Here is a 15,783-nt window from a genome sequence, read left to right on the forward strand (position 1 = left end):
AAGTATCGACTGAAGTTGATGCCCAATCCATGTTGGAGCTGCTACTACTCTGATCTATTATAGGATTAATGCGTTGTTTCTTGGGATCCAGAGATTGTTCTCCATCCGAGAGAGACCGAGATCGAATGCGATGGCCTTTACTAATGCAATCAGCGTAACTAAGCGAACCAATATTAACAGGAAGTTGTTGATCGAGATACAGTGGTCCGGAAGCGTTGCCAAGGTCAGTCATGATGAGTAACGAGCCTAGGGCCGAAGCCCAAATGAAGATGGAAGCGAAAAGAAAGATGATGAAATGATGTTCAAAAAGCAAGCTTGCCCTCCTAATGTGAAAACTTTAGTCAATCCCCTAAGTGTCCTAATTGTGTTATGCTCACAAGTACGTGTTGCAATACTTGGTCCTCGCTGACACAGTAAGAAACACAAGAGAGGCTAGGCTTCTTGGTTAAGTATGCTTTTTTTTGTCCGTTTTTTTTTAATGCTAGCCCGCAGGCTAGCTACCCTGTAGAGGGCTACACCCACTTTAAGGGAAGGGTTGTATAGGAAGTATATGGATGTGGAATAACGGGCGTTGGGCTATGAGACTTTCTTTATTTAACAATTACTACAGATCAGGTCATTATGGTCTTTGCGACCATAATCATCAATGAGGCAAAGGGTACACAAGACATAGGAAAATACATACCATACATACATTATAGATTACAGAACAAGTTGATTAAAAGAATTTTATTTGCAGAGATGATCATGAGGGATGGAATGAGTGCAGATGACTCCACAACACGTAGGAAATGTTAGCAGAACAAATGCGGGTTATCTTCTGCCTAGGGGCGACGCTAGGCCAATGAGGACGAGGGAGGCCCTGTTAGATACAGAGGGTAATCACTGTGCTTGATGCGAGGGAAAAATATGAGGAAGATGGACATGCAAGCGATGATCCTGTAATAGTTCTAGGTCGGGATGGTTTGGCGGCAAGGTATAACAGTATAATGTAAACAGCAAATTTAGAGGGAGATGGTAATATCGAAGGCGAGCAAATGAATTGGCAAGGTAGTGCATAGTGGCGAGTAGAAGTGGTTGCTGCTGCATATATCGGACAGTGATGAACTTCAGTCGAAGAGATTCGAGGTGGTAAAGTAATGTAGGGAAAGTAATGAGTGAATATAGGTATCTAGTCGAACTGGGAAGAGAAATGCGGTAGGCAATGCGGAAGGCATGACGTTCAAATGTTGCAAGTTTGTAGTAATACGAGGTAGGAGCTGAGAGCCAAGCGGTGAAACCGTATGTAAGGACAGGGCGGAGAAATGCTTTATATGTGTTGAGAACCATGGTTGAGGTGGGGCCCCAGGTAGTGCCAGTGAGACGTTTAAGGAGATTCAGACGGTTATATACTTTGGTTTTGATGTAATTAAGATGAGGAAGCCAGGTGAGATGATGGTCAAAAACAATACCAAGGTAAGTAACAGTTTTTGATGGACGGATCGCTGTATCTTGAATTTTTAGAGAAAGAAGTGATCGATTTCTGTGGGTCTTGGAGCGTTTGCGTGGCGGCAGAAATACTATGGCCTGTGTTTTCGAAGCATTTATGGTGAGGTGCCATTTATGACACCAGTGCGAAAAACGATTCAAAGATTCTTATAAAATGAGGTTGATATGGTTGATGGTGCGACCAAGGGCAAGGAAGGCTGTATCATCTGCATACTGGAAAGTATACACGTCGTCTGGAAGAGAAGGAAAATCTGAAACAAACAGTAAATACAGCAAAGGGGACAGAGCTGAGCCTTGTGGTACACCAGAATTTAGGAAGATAGGATGTGATAGATGGTTGTTGATATTAACATAGGTGATACGGCATGCCAAGAAGTGAAAAATGAAGCGAATGTAAGACATGGGTAATTTAAGCTTGATGAGTTTGAAAATAAGTGCAAGGTGCCAGACTTTATCGAATGCTTTTTCTAGGTCGAACAGTACAAGGCAGGATGGACGAACGGAATTATAGTGATTTGTAATGAGAGTGGTTAGACGTTGAAGCTGATCGTTAATGGAATAAGACGGGCGGAATCCGGCTTGAAAAGAAGGAATGAGATGACGTGCGTGGAGGTATGGATGAAGTCCGTAGACAAGGATGCGCTCAAGAATTTTGCTGAAAGTGGAAGTAAGTTGTATAGGTCGGTAGGAAGAGACTGCGCTAGGAGGTTTGTTTGCTTTCGGAAACATGAGGGTTTTGAACAGCTTCCATTCAGCGGGGAAAAAGCCAGTTCTGAGAATAAAAGTGTAAATAGAGGCTAGAAGAAGAAGTAGAGAAATAGGACTTTCTTTGATATGACGATATGTGATGGAATCAAAACCAGGAGCAGAGTTTCGTTTATGCTGATCGACTGTTGTGATGTCTGTAACAGTGATTGGAGCTGTGAGTTCATGCTGCGGCAAAATATGATTAAGATTTGGTTGAAGGATAGGATGTGCGGTGTTGACATGATCGACTGGATGAGCAAAAATGTGGTCATGACGGGATGGTGTGAAGATGTCTTGTAGATAGTCAGCAAAGGCGTTTGCTTTAGCTTGATCAGATGGTGCGTGACTGTTGTCGATGATGAGAGGGTATGGGGTTTTGCTGTACTTGCCACAGAGTGCGTTGAGACGTTTCCAATAACGTGAAGGGTGTGCATTGTCAGTAAGGTTATTACAGGCTTTGATCCATTGACGGCGTTTGTATGCTTGAATGTAGTTTTTGACTGAACGTTGCAGTTGATGGTGAAGTTGAAGAGCTTCGGGGTTTCGTGTTCTTACGTATTCTCGATAAGCTTGCCGGGAACGTTTGATGTGAGTGAGGTAATGCGGAGGTAATTTAGGCTGATAAGGGGTGGAGCTGGTGGTGGGAATAAACAGTTCTGATGCATGGGTGATTTCTGAAGTGATCGTTTCAATATGTGTGTAAAGCTCATCTGATGAAGTGGGAGGGTGCAAATGAGCTACGGCAGTGGTAAGATAGCTGCGATAATGATCCCAATCAGCTTTGTCGAAACGTGGAGTTCGAATTGGCGGAGGTGCATCGTGAGGTCGAGCATTGCCCATATGATATGAGAGCTTGATCGGGGCATGATCACTACCGAGTAGGTCCAGGACTGTAAGGGTGATCTTAGCAGCAAGTGTATTTGAAGTGATAGCAATGTCAGGTGTGGTATTTGATACAGGTCTAGTAGGAGTCGGAGAAATGTGGAGAATGCCAGTGGTGTGAGTGGTTATATGATCGGAGAATTGTATGCGTTCAACAGGAGTGCGACTATGATAGTTGATGTCAGCCAGGATGATATAATTTTTATAGGTGTGAGACATGTGACTAAAAAATGCGAGTGGAATAGGATGACCTGGGCGAACGTAGATAGTAGCGAAGGTGATCATGATAGACTTGAAATATAAGGTTGTGATTATATGTTCTGGGAGGTGAGGTATGGAACAAATGTGATTGCGATGAGGTATGTGATTTCGAAAACCTATTGCTACGCCTCCATTTGCCCGTAATGCTGGTGCTGTGTTGTCGTGACGTACAAGCGTATAACGAGGAATGTTACAGGAGGTGGTTTTCGTAAGAAATGTCTCGTTCAACAAGAAGGCTGAGACGTTTTCTTCAAGTAAAAGTGCTTCAAATAGAGTTTTATCCTTGGGTAGAGAGCGGCTATTAAGGAAGAGAAAGACTAAATCCATGATATACAGAGTTAAACGGCTGTTTCTTGTGGAGATGTATGGAAATGGACGTAGTTGTTCGTATATGTGGCGTAGAAGTTAACGTTGAAAACAGATTTAGCGGCCTTTGTGAGTTGCTGTAGAATGTGATTGCGCTGAAAGGGATGGATGTTCTGTAAAGCGAGAGTTAAAAATTGACGGAGTTGTTGAATGGTAACTGCGTCGGTAGTTTGTTGGCTGGGAGGAGGTGAAGAGTCTGGGATACGGAGTGGAACTACTAAATGTGGGCGTTGTTGGTCAGGCTGTGGTTTATTCTTGCACTTATAGCTGTCGGCCGGGTGTTGGTCGTGGCAGGTTGGACATTCGGGTGGTCGTTCGAGATTCCGACAAGTGCGTGTTTGATGAGGGCCTGCACAATAACCACAAACTGGTTGATTCTTGCAACTATTTGTGCTATGATCACTGTAAGTTTGGCAATTTTCGCAACGCACAGGAAGAGGAGCAGGCGAGCGAGAGGGTTCCACCCTGTGCCGACGATAATAGATGTAAGCGCCAGTAGTGAGCAATGAATCTATGGTATTTTGTGAGGCAGTGAGTACACGTACCATATATGTGGGACCAGCATTGTTACGTATACGCATGACTTTATGGATGGTGTGACCTGCGAGTTGGAGATCTTCTTGAATCTCACTGTCAGAATAGGATGGGTCGACCCCGCGGATGACGACAGAGAGGAAAGGTGGACGTCTAGGTGGCGGTGATTGCTTCTGACGTGCAGAAGAAAGAGTGGTAATGGTAGCATTCTTGCCAAAGATTTCGAACGAAGCCTTATTCCTAACTGTGATGGCAAACTGTGGATCTGAGGATTTTAGGATATAACCATTTCTAGTTTTGATTACTTCTGTGAGTGGTATACTTGGAAGATATTTCCGAAGTTGTAGGGTAATGAACTTTTCGTTACTGTATTTAGTGTCGAAATGCTGAAGTAGGAAGGAGTGAAGAATAGGTTTAGGAGGTTGGCTTAAGCTCGATTGTTGAAATTGAGGAATAACAGAAGTACTAATGTTTCCGGTTTCCATGTCAGAAGGTTCTGAAGTATTGTCTCGGTGCGGTTTCTTGGCCTGATGGTGAGGTTGTTTTATAGTTTCGGAGTAGAGTTGCTGCTGCCTTGGAGACCTGGATCTAGTGGACACATTTGAAGCAGTGGATGCAGTTGAACTGCCCGACTGCGATCGTTGTCTAGTGCCCTTATCCTTTCTTTTGACCACCTTCGTGGTCGAAGCAGATGGAGTAACGAAAACAGGTGGTAAGCCAGAATGGCGTCCTTCCCCCAAGGATCCAGGAGGAGCATCTGAGTCTCCCATCGCAAGAAACCTGTGTGTGCTGGAATGTCGTAACCCAGTACAATGAATATATGAGAGATGATGTGGGAGTTGAAGATAATGAAGGTGGGACAACCCGTTTGGATAGTTGTCCAGGGGGGGCAGGTCCCCTGACTCGATCTGTAAAACCAGCTGCCCTTGGCTTGATGAGTCTGACAGACGGTTTTCGAGAAAGAGGCAGAGAGAAAAGCCCAGGATGAGGAAAAGGAAGGATATAACAAAACTCGTCACCATGCAAGTGGTGGCGCTTTAGAGCAGAACTCTGGGAAAGTATGATCTTTTTGTCTTTTTTTTGAGCGTTTTTTTGAGCGTTTTTTTTATATGCTAGCTTGATGGCTAGCTCCCCCAAAGGATTATGCCCTTTATATGGGAAGAGAAGGAAGAGGATTGTGGGTAGAAGGTATATAGTGCTGGTCTATGAGTGCATTCTTTATTAATTAGCTTTAATAACAAACATAAAAAAATAATATACAACAGGTATATTACGAAGATAGATACATGTGAATGTATGATACAACTGCAGACATTATAGCATTATGCTATAATCATAAGGATGGGGAGTAGGTACTAGTTCTAGCGATGGCATTGCCTTTATTTGGTTATGAGATCATATGAAGGACATTATAGCTTTAATGCTATAATCATAAATGAGGGGAATATATGATATGGAAATGAAGTGCATCGGACATCACAACACGTGGGATATGTTAGTGGACGAATGAGCTTATCTTCCGGTCCTGGGGTGGCTCAGGACCATGATGGAGACAGTGGGAACCCTGTTAGAACAAAAGGACTACTGTGCAACATAGGATGGAAAGATGAGAGGTGAAGAATAGTCGGTTTTATAAGCAGCAACGGCATGAAGATCGGGATGATCAGGGGGTAAAGTGTAATGGTATAATGAAAATAGAATTGAAAGTGAAGTATGATGAAGGGGGTGAGAAGGAGTATAAGCTATATCAAATTTCATAGTATCTAAGAGGAGGGCATGTCGTTCCTCGAACCGTTTAGTAATATACTTCAGTCGGAGGGTTTCGAGGTGGTATAAAATATGGGGAAAAGTTAGGCGCTCATAAAGTTCATGTGTAGGGCTGGGTAATTTAATGCGGAATGCAATGCGTAAGGCATGTCGTTCAAGAATTTTTAGTTTCTCGTAATAAAAGGGAGAGGCGTTAATCCAAGCCACGAACCCATACGTTAGTATTGGCCGGAGAAAAACCTTGTATGTGTTTAGGACGACAGATGATTTGAGGCCCCAAGTCGTTCCAGTTAAGCGTCGTAATAGATTCAATCTATTATAAGCTTTAGCGACAACCGTCTTTAAATGAGGACGCCAGGTAAGGTGTTTGTCGATGGTGAGACCAAGATATTTTACGTAATTAGCGGGTTTCAGGCGAGTGTCGTCCACGGTTAAATTGAGATAAGATGGATTTTTCTGAATTTTACTACGTTTTCCGGGAGGAAGAAGAAATAATGTTTGTGTTTTATCTGGATTTATCTTGAGCCTCCACTGGTTGCACCAGCTGACGAAGGAGTTGATAGCAGACTGCATAGCGGTATTAATTTGCTGTACTGTGTTCCCTAAGGCTAGGAAGGCTGTGTCGTCTGCGTATTGAAAAAGTTGGATGTTGTCTGGAAGTGGCGGTAAGTCTGCAACGTATAGAAGATATAATAAAGGAGAAAGTGCTGAACCCTGAGGCACGCCGGAATGTAGAAAGATGGGATGTGAAAGAGCACTGTTGATTGAGATATAGGCCAATCTGCAAGAGAGAAAATTATAAATAAAACGGACGTAGGCAAGAGGAAGTTTGAAATTCAACAATTTAGCAATGAGACCTTGGTGCCACACTTTATCAAATGCTTTCTCAAGATCAAATAATACTAAGCAGGATGGTTTGATGGTATTGTAATGATCAGTTATGATAGTGAGCATTCGTAAAAGTTGGTCGTTGATACAGTAATTTGGACGAAAGCCTGCTTGATGATTCGGGAGAAGGTTTTTAACAGAGAGGTGTTGGTGGAGCCTGTAAACGAGAATACGTTCAAGAATTTTGCTGTAGATGGATGTTAATTGAATTGGTCTATAAGAAGCAACGCTATTGGCAGGTTTGTCCGGCTTTTGAAACATTAAAACTTTCGAGGTTTTCCAGTGAGACGGTATGTAACCTGTTCTGAGTATAAATGTAAAAATGAGAGCTCAGAGGTGTAGGAGAATATACGGTCCTTCTTTGATATGGCGATATGTGATCTCATCTAGTCCAGGGGCAGTATTGCGTTTTCGTGCTATGGTGTCTTGAATTTCGACTGTGGTGATAGGAGCTGTAAGTGGATGCTTAGCGGGAAGAGAGTGGGATGGATTTGGTTGAAGGTGAGGGGACTGAAAATTAACTTTTTCGACTGGATGAGTTTTTGACTGATTAGTAGGTGGTAGAGGAGTGAAAATGGTTTGTAGGTAATCGGCAAAAGCGACCGCTTTATCTTTATCGGTATGAAGAGCTTTGTCATGGTGAATTAATGGATATGGCGTATGTGTCTTTTTACCTGTTAGGATGTTGAATCTTTTCCAAAATTTCGTGGGGTGAGCAGTATCTGAAAGTTTATTGCAAGTGTCTATCCAACGCCGTTGTTTATATGCCCGTATGTAATTTCGGACTGTCCGTTGATATTGTCTATGAAGCCTTAAGGATTCGACATTGCCGGTGCGTTGATAATCTCTATAGAGCTCTCTAGAACGACGAATAAGTGGAAGGTAATGGGGTGGGAGTTGAGGATGATGAGGAGAAATAGTTGACTTGGGAATATGGGAGTTTGCGGATGCCTGAATAGATGATGTGATGACGTCAAGCGCATGATATAAACCTTCTTCTGTAGTAGGGGCTTCTAAGTGTTCAAGACTGCGTGCAAGAGAAATGCGGTATGCTTCCCAGTCTGCTTTATCAAAACGTGGGACTTCACGTGATGGAATAGAATTAGATAGGTTGGAGACTCGGCGTGTGATAGAAAGTTTAATGGGAAGGTGATCACTGCCCATCGGATCGAGTACGTGCACAGTGCATCGGTCTATGAGATTATGTGAAACTATGACTACATCTGGTGTAGTGTTGGAAACATGTCGAGTTGGTTTGGGTAGTTGCAGAATAGTGCCGGTAGTGTGAGGGGTGATGAAATCCTGGAAATGGCGTTTCTGACGATCGGTACGGCTGTGAAAATTGATGTCAGCCATGATTACAAACATTCTGAAGTTATTGGAAATATATTGAAAAAAACCATAAGGAAGCTCATGACCAGGGCGAATGTAGATTGTGGCAATGGTTACATAAAGGTTTGAAAAATAGAGCGTAACAACCAAGTTTTCAGACAGATTTTGTATTGGAGGATGAAAGATGCGATATGGTAAGCTTCGAGGGAAACCAATAGCCACCCCACCATTTGCTCTGCGGGCTGGTATGGTGTTGTCATGGCGAAGAACATGATAATTTGAAACTTTGCTAGAGCGTGCAGCTGTAAGGTGAGTTTCGTTTAGTAAGAATGCATGAATGGTTTCCTCCAAAAGAAGTTGTTCAAACAAAGTCCTGTGTTCCTGTAAGGAGCTGATATTCAGAAACAATAAACTAATATGAGAGTCCATGTCTGAAAACTCAATGTGTGTCAGTTGTAAGGTCAGTGTTGAGAATAGAAGAGTGAAAATATACATTTTGACCAGAGTAAGTAGCTTGGAAGTTAACATTGAGGATTCTTTTGGCTGCCAGTTGAATTTGTTGGAAGACGTGCTGCCGTTGAAAGGGAAGAATATTTTGAAGTGCTGTGGTGAGAAAAGAAAGAAACTGGTTGATTTGGATTGGTTGAAAAACAGAAGTTGGCGTATCCATAGGATTGTCGGTAGGTGCCGTAACCTTTAAGGGCACGACTAGTTCTGGCTTGCTTGGTTCAGGACGGGGCCGTGCTTTGCACCTGTAGCTAAAAGTGGGATGAGCATCTCCACAAGTACTACATGCTGGGGGATTTTGAAGGTTTGGACAGGTTTTCGTGTTATGAAGTTGCGAGCAGTATCCGCATTTCGCAGGATTGCGACATTCCGCTGTGCTATGAGAGTTATAAATTTGACATTTCTCGCAACGCAATGGAAGGGGAGCTGGAGTGTGTGATGGCTCCACTCTGTGGCGTTTTTTATAAATGAAAGCTCCATTACAAAGTAAATCGTCAATGGTCTCTTGAGAGCTAGTCAAAACGCGGACCATGTAAGTTGCGCCATGTACGCTTTTGATTCGTAAACACTTGAGAATGGAGTGCCCTTCAGCTTTTAGTTCCTCGCTGACTTCATCGTCGCTTATACTTGGTTCGACCCCACGTATGACTACTGATAAAGCAGGTTGTCGGCGTGGAGGAGGTTGCTGTTTTATATGTTTATCTGTTAGTTTCTGCAGGTTAGCGTTTTTCCCAAAAATTTCAAATGAGTATTTATTTCGAATAGTCGTTGCGAAGTTAGGATCTGGTGATTTAATTATGATCCCGTTGCGAGTTTTAGTGATCTGTGTGACTTGTGCTCGAGTGAAATACTTTGTTAGTTGAAGAAAAATTTGTTTCTCGTTTTGGAACTTCGGACCGTAATTAGTAAGCAGATAAGAATAGAACGTCGGCTTTGAGATATCTTCTAGAGAAGGAAATTGCTGCCTATCGTCTGGAGATGGTACGCCCATCTCGGTAGAAGGTTGCACAGGTTGCGAAGAGTGGTGCTTTTTTGGCGCTGGCGATTTTTGCTGACTGCGAGTGGTTCGCACTGGGGCTGGGGATCGCGACCGAGATCGGACACCTGCCCGCGAACCCTTGCTGTTTTTGCGTTTATCAGTCTTGCTGATAGCACCAGTTGAAGCAGAAGGTGAGGGTGTTGTTTGTCCGGTGTCGATATCCATGGTCGTCTAAGTCGATGTGATGAATCAACAAAGTACGTAACTCAGATGAAGGTAGCCTGAATGAGAAAAATGAGATGATGCAATAGCCAAAAATAGCTGGCCTCTCTCGGGTGAAACCCTCTATCTCGCCGCACCACTACGCCCGTAGCAATGATTGCCTGGTTGCGTCCACAACTCAGGATCGATCAAAGCCTAGACTCGATACCTAGGTACCTCGGCCGGAGAGTTGAGAGCCAAGTGGAAGTATATGTCTTTTTGTCCGTCATTCACCAAGTTTAAATTCCTAGTTTGCACGTAAACGGCAACGGTAGTTTGGTTATTTAATAAGAGAAAGACCTTAAAATTGATCTTTAAATATAAATTGGAACAAATCCTGCACATTGATTAACAAGACGTTGAACAGCAAGGCAATTTTGTGCACATTGCACAAAAAGTTATTGTCAATGGCTCTTTTCTTTTGTTACCATAGTGCTGCTATCTGTTAGTCATCTCTTGAAGTATATACGAATAGCAACATTCTGTATACCTGATTTCAAAAGGCTTGAGCGACCAGTAAATGTTTGAATAATAAAGGAATTTTTTATGTGTAACCTATTCTAACGAAAAAGAAAAGAAATAACGGGTGGCCCTGCTAATTTTTTTCCAATTTTCGAAAATAAGGGACACCCAAATGGTGGGTCAAGATTTTTATTGACCACGCCATCTCTGATCAAAACATGTAAAACCAAACCAAACAAAGAACAATAATACTACACAAAACGCTCAACATTTAACTGTTCATGACAAACATGATTGCATGATCCGAATAAGTCTAGTATATACACAAACCATCATTTGCCATATTTTACTGAAATACGCCATGACTTTTCTGACAATCTGATATGTGAAATGTTAACACGCAAAGTTCATTGATCTCAGCACTTATTCACTCATTGCCTTATGATCATCACAACCTTTAGGGTACTTCCCGAAGATATAGAAAGGTGAAATGTATCCAGGCTTGGTGTAGCGTGCAAGTAAACCAATGAAAAGCAGCATGATAATAGCTCCCTCCGCCGAACCCCCTAAAGTGAAGTGTGTTGATTCTTCAAGAAAAAAAGACTTAAAATCCAATCAGAAAATTCATAAAATATAAAATATGAGCCAAGTCTCAACTTTGCAATAATAATAATAATAATAATAATAATAATAATAATAATAATAATAATAATAATAATAATATAATAGAATTAACAGAATTACAAAATCAATTACGTAAACAATTGGCACGACGACGGGCCGTAACTTGTTGCGGCAGGAGGAAACTGCACCCCACCCTCAGGGAAGCTCCCTGCCGTTCAAGGGGTTCCCATTTTAAGACAAAGTTTTGTTACTCCACATACGATACGAAAATGAAATTATAAGTGAAGCGTCAAACAGGTTCACTACATTACATAAACAGAACAGCATACTAAAGGCAAATAAAACAATAATGAGTGGTAGGCCCATTTCAATAAAAAGCATGTCTACAATTAGGGGCATTAGAAATAATATATATTCATATATTATTGTCAGATTTGTCAATATCATCTCCTTATTTAATTTGTCGTGTATGAAACGGCACAGAAACGTAACTAACGACCCCGCAGACCTTGGTGTGTGGGAGATTCCAAGAATTTCAGATATCCCCTGATCTTATTGGCCGATACAGATAGAACATCAAGAGTCATGACCTACATATAATTGAAATTATGGCAAACTGATGTCGGCCCTCGTGTCCGAGTGTTCACGAATTCGCTACGAGCCTTCATACCGCGAGGACGTGCTTTGTCGCTGCTGCGGTTTTTGTGGTGTGAGTGTTGAACTACGTAGTACCCGTTATTGATATACTATTAGTGCCTTTCACTATTTGTATATATATATATATATATATATATATATATATATATATATATATATATATATATATAGATAGATAGATAGATAAATAGAAGTGATATATAGATTTGTTTCTGTGTCGATACTGCATATACTGCATTGATATCAATATGTCCCAGAATATTCTTACGAATACTGTGAAATTCGAATTCGATAAGAGTACACGATCCAGGCGGCCATTAGCACTTGAGATACATAAATGGCTAAGTGAGAACTTCGCACCCTTATTAACTGAGGCAACGGCCATACAACTGCATAATGAGGAATATTGTATATATGTGAAAATCGGTGATGTGCATAAGTTTAACGTATTTATGTTGAATAACCCAGGAACAGTGAATTTCCGCCACAGTGATGGACTGATAAGTGAAGTACGAATTTCAGACGCCGCCTCTGCTTTGACTCGTGTACGCGTTTTGGATTTGCCTATGGAATTGCCGGATGAGATGGTAGTGAATGTATTAACTGAATATGGAACTGTACATAACGTTACGCATGAAAAATGGCCTGCATATATCCCATACCCTATTTATAATGGAGTGCGTATTATTTCCATGGAACTGAAAAAAAAACATTCCTTCCAAAGTGTTTTTTGACAACCAAAAAGCCGCGGTGATGTACCAGGGGCAACAAACAACGTGTTGAATATGTGCCTCCCCCGGACACGTCCAGTCCTTTTGTCCAAAGAAGAGAAATGTAAAACCACCCGCATCGCAACATGCTGAGGAACGCCGGATGACGGAAATATTTAAAGGAACACTTCCATCTACTAGGCGATATGCGAATGCGCAAGTTGTTGAGACTCTACCGCCAATGAGAACCCTGCCAAATGAACTGCCGAGAAGTGATAATAGTGTGCCTCCTCTTAATGATGAAGTTGCATTTCCGGCTTTATTCAAACCCGTTGATGCATCTCATTCGTCCCTAGCATCTCCAGCGATAGCGAGTGAAGTGACGCCTTCTGCCATCTCTGGGCCTACTCAGGAACTACCTTCGCCAGTGCGCGCTTCTGAAACAAGTGAAATGTGTGAGTCGTCTTCCCAGCGAGTAAACACAGTAAATAGTAAAACCCACGAACAGCAATTAAGTGCCACGCATATATTGGAAGAGGAAGCTGATTTGCTGCCTTTAGGTAAGAAACGAAAGCCGAATCTTGCTGATTCCCCCCATTCGAGTGATGTGTGTGAAACTGTAACCGAAACTTTTAGTTATGATTTAGATACTTCCTCCATAACATCTAATGACCAAGTAGAAACAGTATCATCAGTGGAAACAGTAGCAAAACATGCCAATCAGTTGCCTGTTGAATTTACCTACTCGACAAAATAGTCTGGGTCCAGAGTCAGTTCCATAGCATATTTCTAAGTATTGTGCATCGATATGTTGATTGGCCTTGTACTTTCTTTCCATCAGACATTTGTCTGCTTTTATCTTTTTTTCTGCAGTTGTAGCATTATTGTTTCCAACAGTAATATGCCTCTGCTTAATGCGCGGTCATTTTGTACACTCAATTTAAATGCTATATCAAACTTCTCTAATCAGTGCTTACTGCAACAATTTGTAACACAACTTGGTGCCGATTTTCTTATGTTTCAAGAAGTGGCATTCTCCTCATTTTCCTTTTTACCGGCATATACTGCTATTATTAATCAAGGTGAACATCAACGGGGAACTGCTATTTTGTACAAGAAAGGTATACAAGTGGACGACGTAAGATGTTTAACTTCCGGGCGGGCAATTCGTTGTCGCTCAGAGGGGTTCACAATTATTAACATTTATTCACCATCTGGGACGCAAAACCGCTTACGCAGGGAACAGTTTTATAATGAAGACATAGTGCCGTTGTTACCAGTAGTACCAGACAAACTTATCATGGCAGGAGACTGGAATGCGGTGGAATTACCATTAGAGACGTCAGGACATTATATACCATGTAAGGCTATGCAAACTCTTATCTCACAGCTTTACCTACGCGACGTTTGGTTATTACGTCATGCAGAACGACAAATGACGTACCGCTCCGCCCGAGTACAATCACGTTTAGATAGGATCTATATATCAGACGTATGCCGGCAACATATTACAGAAGCGGCCTTGCACATCCCCTCTTTTTCTGATCATGTAGCCGTCTACATTACCTGCAAGTTCCCACAAACTGTAAGTCGATGTGTTGGTCGCTCATATTGGAAATTGCCATCTCGACTTTTAAACCGCGCTGATATTAAAAACTTGTTCCTTCGTAAGTGGCAGTATTGGTGTAAACAACAGCGCTATTACCACAACCTTAATCAGTGGTGGGTAGCTTACGCAAAACATAAAATTCGTTCATTCTTTCAATGGCAAGCTCGCGAAACAAAGACCGATCTTCTCCATACCCAGGAATATTATTACAAAATTCTGCATGACATATGGTCACAACCGAGCACACCGGAAACTTTTACTCTCATGAACCACATTAAAGCAAAATTACGTCAAGTGGAACATCAACTTTTTTCTCAGTTGTACCGCCGCACACATCTTGGTGAACAACTGGAAAATGAAAAGACCACCTTCTATCATTATATGCGCAATGTGTACCGTAATACCTCCAAATATATAGATTGTCTTAATGTAGGTGGGGAACAAACCCTCTACAAATTTTGAGGATATACAAAATGAGTTTGTTCGTTATTATCAGCAAATGTATGACACACCTCAGGATACGTTGATGGACATACAAGACTTTATAGATTTTCCTTTACCGCATGCCCCTCCCGACGACTTGGATTCCCTCATGCACCCCTTTTCGATCGAGGAATTGATGAGTGTTTTGAAGAAATCTCATAATATCTCCAGCCTTGGGCCTGATGGACTCCCGTACCTATTCTATAAGCAATATTGGGATATTGTTGGTCAGACAGTACTTGAAATAATGAATGAATTATTGCACGCCTCTAATATTCCACAGAATGATGGTATCTTGATACTCCTTCCTAAAAAATCCGGACGATTTTCTCTTGAGGACTTTCGTCCAATTACACTTCTGAATACCGATCTTAAAATATTGACCAAAATGATTGCTAGCCGCTTAAAACCCATCTGTAGTCAGCTCATCAGCCCCTATCAAGCTGCAGTCAATCCTACGTATAATATGCAAGCAGCACTATCCAAACTGCGAGATATTATTTCATATTACCAGTTTAAACGTCTCCCAGCCTGTGTAGTCTCACTTGACTTTCGGAAAGCTTTTGACAGTATGACCCATCAATATATGTACGCGGTACTTAAGGAATATTCATTTCCTCCATCCTTCATCAGCCTCATTACTACGTTATACAACAATGCATCCTCCAAAATTCATTTAAATGGTCATTTGTCACCTGCTCTAGACCTTAAACGTGGTATCAGACAAGGCTGCGCACTTTCGGTATATTTATTCAGTCTCGGACTTGACCCTTTACTACAAAAAATTGCGAGGGATCAAGATCCACTATTACACGATTTTCACAAGCTTAATATCCAAGCATACGCAGATGATGTTACGTTACTCTCTACTGAATTTTCTCATCTTCAGAAAGCAATGCAACATATTGAGCGGTATTCCTTGCTCAGTGGACAAATGCTCAATACACATAAATCTAAGCAATTATTGTTTCATAACTGGCAATGTCCGGATTCCCCGCCGAACCCTTGGAACGTGCAGTCGGTCTCCTTTCTTAAAATTCTTGGTATTACATTCACTAATGATGCCAAAAATCAACAGCAGCGTATATGGAACCCGATCATAACCCAAATGCGTATACAAAGTCAAGCAGATAAACCACGCGCACTTCCCTTGTATCAACGGGTATGGTATGCTAACGCCTACCTTTGCTCCAAACTTTGGTATGTGGCACAAATTTTTCCTTTAA

At 41.8% G+C, this 15,783-nt stretch overlaps 1 protein-coding gene across 1 annotated transcript; it reads right to left on the reverse strand.

Annotated features, from left to right (window-relative positions):
* Positions 1-1,635: 1,635 nt before the first annotated feature.
* Positions 1,636-3,705, reverse strand: LOC145682750 (uncharacterized). The gene is made up of 2 exons (XM_081754134.1): positions 2,349-3,705; positions 1,636-1,739 (listed from the first exon to the last, which is right to left on the reverse strand). The coding sequence occupies exons 1-2, from the start codon at positions 3,703-3,705 to the stop codon at positions 1,636-1,638; spliced, it is 1,461 nt and encodes a 486-aa protein (XP_081610260.1).
* Between the last annotated feature and the right edge of the window lie 12,078 nt (positions 3,706-15,783).

Source organism: Thermobia domestica, chromosome 4, assembly GCF_964235325.1.
Source record: "Thermobia domestica chromosome 4, izTheDome1.hap1.1, whole genome shotgun sequence".
Classification (NCBI taxonomy): Eukaryota; Metazoa; Arthropoda; class Insecta; order Zygentoma; family Lepismatidae; genus Thermobia; species Thermobia domestica.